We start from the raw sequence: 4,104 nt of genomic DNA, 5'->3' as shown, positions 1-4,104 counted from the left end.
AAATTTATATATTTGTGTATATAAACAACAAATACTTTAGCTTGAGTTTGATCTCTGAATCAATTGGGACATACTTATCCCACCAGATTGTTTGTTGATCACCTGAAATCCAAGTTAAACTGCGTGTCCTGCATTTTCCCTGCAGCCCTCCTCAAGTGACAGCATGCTCCAGGCTGTGCTGTAGTGACAGTGCCTCCAGATCATAGGATCCAAAATGAGCCAAAGTTGATTCTTGCTCAAACGACACCAACCCGTGAGGGACCAGGTGCTTTGATCAGGCCCCATCCCCGAGGAGCAGCCACCACCGTGGGCGCTGTTGGTCCTGTTGTCCAGGAAGGCGCTCTCAGGACGCTCATGCTGGCAATTAAGGGCCCCAGCCCTGAAGGGAAATGTCAGACACCTTCCTGACTCACGAATTTGGTGGTTTTCAGACTGCAGTAAAGAATAAGCTATGTTTGACCTGAAATGCCGCACTCCATCACAGGCCAAGGACACAGGGCAGAGTCTCTGGAATGCAGCCCACTTTCCTTCCCTTCCCACACTACTAAAAGCTGATTCCATTTCGGGCATATCCATGCAGGCTCAGGGCATGATCCAGCCCCAGTCTACACCTAGATTCTGAATACACCAGCCTTGGACTGGACTGATGGGGCTCAGGCTTGCCCAGGACTTTAGGAAGAAGGCCAAAGCTTAGAAGACTCAGTGGGCACAGGTGAGCACCCTGCTAAACGCCCCAGGACTGCATCCAGGAGTGGGCAGGTCTTTGCCGTTTCAGACAGTCAGACCTGAGCCAGCCCTACACGAGCACCCAGAGCTCAGAGGCATCAGAACAGGCCTGTGCTCACATCAGGCTCTGAGTCTCCCTGAGGTTTGTAATTAACTCCTGGGGGGAATGGGCATGCTCTGCTTTGTAACGGACCTTGGCATGAAGCGTCAGGAAATACATCATATTGTCATCACTGCAATATTACAGGAATTGCAGCTGCTGAATGCTTCTCCCTATAGCTGCGGACCTGGAGCCTTTATAAAGTGAGCGAGCACACCGTCCTGTCCAGTCTCAGCTGGGAAGCCAGCCAGCCATGAGGGTCTACTACCTTCTCTTTGCATTGCTCTTCTTCTTCTTGCTGCCTGTTCCAGGTAAGAAGCCCTGGGAAATGACAGGGCTGAGTGGACCGAGAATTTGTTAGTCGGAGTCAGCCCTCTCCATTCATTTGGGAATTTTAGATAAAGGAGATTTATTGCTTGGGAATTAGACATTACCAGCTTTTCTTTCTTTTTTTTTTCTTGACAAAGATCATCAAGAAGCTCAAAGTAGGCTCTCCATCCCTTCTGATTCACTCTGAAGAGACTAATCAGCTCACGAACCATCCCTCCATGGGAGGACTGTTCTACAGGTTCATGAGACAGGAAGAAAGTGATGTAAATCTTTATTTATTTATTTATTTTAAAATCTTAATACAACAGGAGAAAAGGAACTTAACCTGAGGACAGAGCAGAGGTTCCCTTTTATTAGCTTAGCAGTCGGAGGTACAGTCTTTAGGTCTCTTAGGGACCCGGGGGACCACAGTGGCCCCTGCCTCCCAGGTGTCAGTTCACAAAGGGGCTGCCAATCTCACGCCACATTCTCAGCTGAGTCGATCCCACAGAATCATTGTTAGTAGCTAGCCCCACCTTCTTTACTCCAGATGGTAAAGAAAGAGGAAAAGGACATACAAGAACAGAAAATGGCAACAGATAACTTATTAGAGAGATTTCAAAAGCCTTGGTCTTGCACCTCGGTCTTCTTAAAACCTTCTGTGTGCTCCGTTTCTTCACCGCAGGCAATGGTGGAATCATAAGCGGGTTACAAAGGTGTTACTGCAGAAGAAGAAGCGGCCAGTGTGCTCTGATTGGCTGCCTTACAAATGAGGAACAGATAGGCCGCTGTTCCCTGAGTGGCCGAAAATGCTGCCGGAAGAAGAAATGAAAAATCCAGAAACAGGAGGAGAAAGTTGCATAGTGTGAAATTTCCTCCTTGAAGACTCCAGAAGCCAAATCAAACACTTTTTACAAAATTTAAAAGCTTGATTATTATCATGATTATTTTTTAACATTCTGTTTATTGTGCTGCTTGTTACCAAACAGGCAACTTAAAAAGTGTTAATGACTCCCCTTTAATTCAAATAAAGTATAATCCCTAGAGGAAGCCATAAGAGGGTCTCAACTGATGTTCCAAAGATTGTCAGATTTTATTCCTCTTTCACAACTTTCACCCCACAGTGACACTGGACCACTTGTTCTTTGTGAAACACTTCCTTTGCCTTCTGTCACCCATCTGAGCTGTGCAGTCTGTCCATCTGTCATAGCATCTCCCCAGCAAATCCATCTCGGAAACTTCAGGGCATCCCTGAGGGTCTTCCCAAGTCCTTCTGAGCACTTTACAGCTCAGAGACACGGGATCCTGGCTCCTCCTCGACCTTGCCTTCAGCTTTCCTCTCACTCTTGCCTCTGTTTTGACTGACCTCAAGCCTGGATAAAATCTCTCCTCCAGCTATGTCTCCAAACCCATCTCTCAGGGGCACCTCAAATTCTACCTCCTTCTTAAAAACATATTTGTTTCCCCAACGAATATGATCTTTCCTTTTAAAAGGGTTCTGATCTGAGTGCTCCATCTATGAGTCCTACATGATTTTTACATTCACTACATTTGCATATTTCCAATCTCCATATTTGGCTGCAGGATTTTGAAGGGCACTTCATCATTTAATCACTCCCGGCCCAATTGTTTTCACACAAAACCTGCTCAACAAGTGTTTATTGTGACCCCATGGACTGGGGCCCACCAGGCTCCTCTGTCCATAAGATTCTTCAGGCAAAAATACTGGCGTGGGTTGCCATGTCCTCCCTTATGAGAGCAGAAGTACACTCCAAGGCCCTGTAACTATTCAGTGGTCTCTAGAGGTTAATACAGAATGATTCCAGCGAATGTGGTGGCAGGCCCATCACCCCCAACAAGAGCCCCCAGTCAAGGAACTGAGTTCTCAGGAAGAAAGGGCAAACACTCAAAGACAAGAGCTTGGACCCCACAATTCAGCATTAAAAAAAAAGAAACGACGTGATGGGACTGTATGCTGCCCTTCTCCAGTACACAACTAAGGAACCAGGCAAAACCTGGGAAACCACTGATTCAGACTCTGGCACAAGCAATGCAGGACCATAATTGAGGAGAGTAGAAAACAGGTGAGGTGAGGGACTTCCCCACCGGTCTGGGGCTGGGATTCTGTGCTCCCAAGGCAGGTGGCCTGGGTCCACCCCTGGTCAGGGAACTAGATTCCACATGCTGCAACTAGATTCTGCCTGCCGTGATTAAGGTCCAGGGCACCCAAATTAATGAATTCGCTAATTAAATTTTTTAAATCCTGTGCTCAACCATTTATAAAAAAAGAAAAGGAAACAAGTCAAGGACACTTATGGCATCTCCAGCCTCTACATATTTCCAGGCCTAAAGCATAGGGAGCAAGAACCCAAACAGGCCAACAATTCTCCTGAGTCGAAGAGACTGGGGTCAAAGTTCAGAGAGTGCAGACATCTTCACTTCTGGACAGAAAACCAGCAACGGGCATCAGGATCAGGGCTGTGTGCCTGTGTGCTAAGTCGCTTCAGTTGTGTCTGACTCTTTGCCACTCTGTGGACTGTGGAGTTGCTGAAAGCATATGGGAAAACACTGTGGTTTTCATTCAATTCTAAAGCTGCTCTAAAACAATGAAATCTATGATATTAGGTGGAAAGTTGGATCCACCTTACGGGATAAACTGTGATGCTAAGATTCAAGACACTATCTTAAGGAAAGAGATGATCATTTCAGTAGAGAAGAAAAAAACATCAAAAATCAGATATCAGTTACCTGTAATAAACCCACTTGAGATATCACATATAAAGGCAAATGGGTTAAAAAGGAAAGGATGGAAACAGATATGCTGCTGCTGTTGTTTAGACGCTCAGTTGTGTCTAACTCTCTTGAGACCCCTATGGAATCATCCAGGCAAGACAGCTGGAGTGGGTTGCCATGCCCTCCTCCAGGGACTCTCCCCACCCAGGGATCAAAACCATGTCTCTGCATCTCCT

At 46.3% G+C, this 4,104-nt stretch overlaps 1 protein-coding gene across 1 annotated transcript; it reads left to right on the top strand.

The window, feature by feature from the left end:
* The first annotated feature begins 973 nt into the window (after positions 1-973).
* LOC122687802 (beta-defensin 103A-like) lies at positions 974-2,173 on the top strand. Its single transcript, XM_043893466.1, has 2 exons — positions 974-1,137; positions 1,821-2,173. The coding sequence occupies exons 1-2, from the start codon at positions 1,080-1,082 to the stop codon at positions 1,964-1,966; spliced, it is 204 nt and encodes a 67-aa protein (XP_043749401.1). The 5' UTR covers positions 974-1,079; the 3' UTR covers positions 1,967-2,173.
* The last annotated feature ends 1,931 nt before the right edge of the window (positions 2,174-4,104 follow it).

Source organism: Cervus elaphus, chromosome 32 (genome assembly GCF_910594005.1).
Source record: "Cervus elaphus chromosome 32, mCerEla1.1, whole genome shotgun sequence".
NCBI classification, from domain to species: Eukaryota; Metazoa; Chordata; class Mammalia; order Artiodactyla; family Cervidae; genus Cervus; species Cervus elaphus.
The sequence above is the reverse complement of the archived record's forward strand: the minus strand, read 5'-3'. Positions and strand labels throughout refer to the sequence as shown.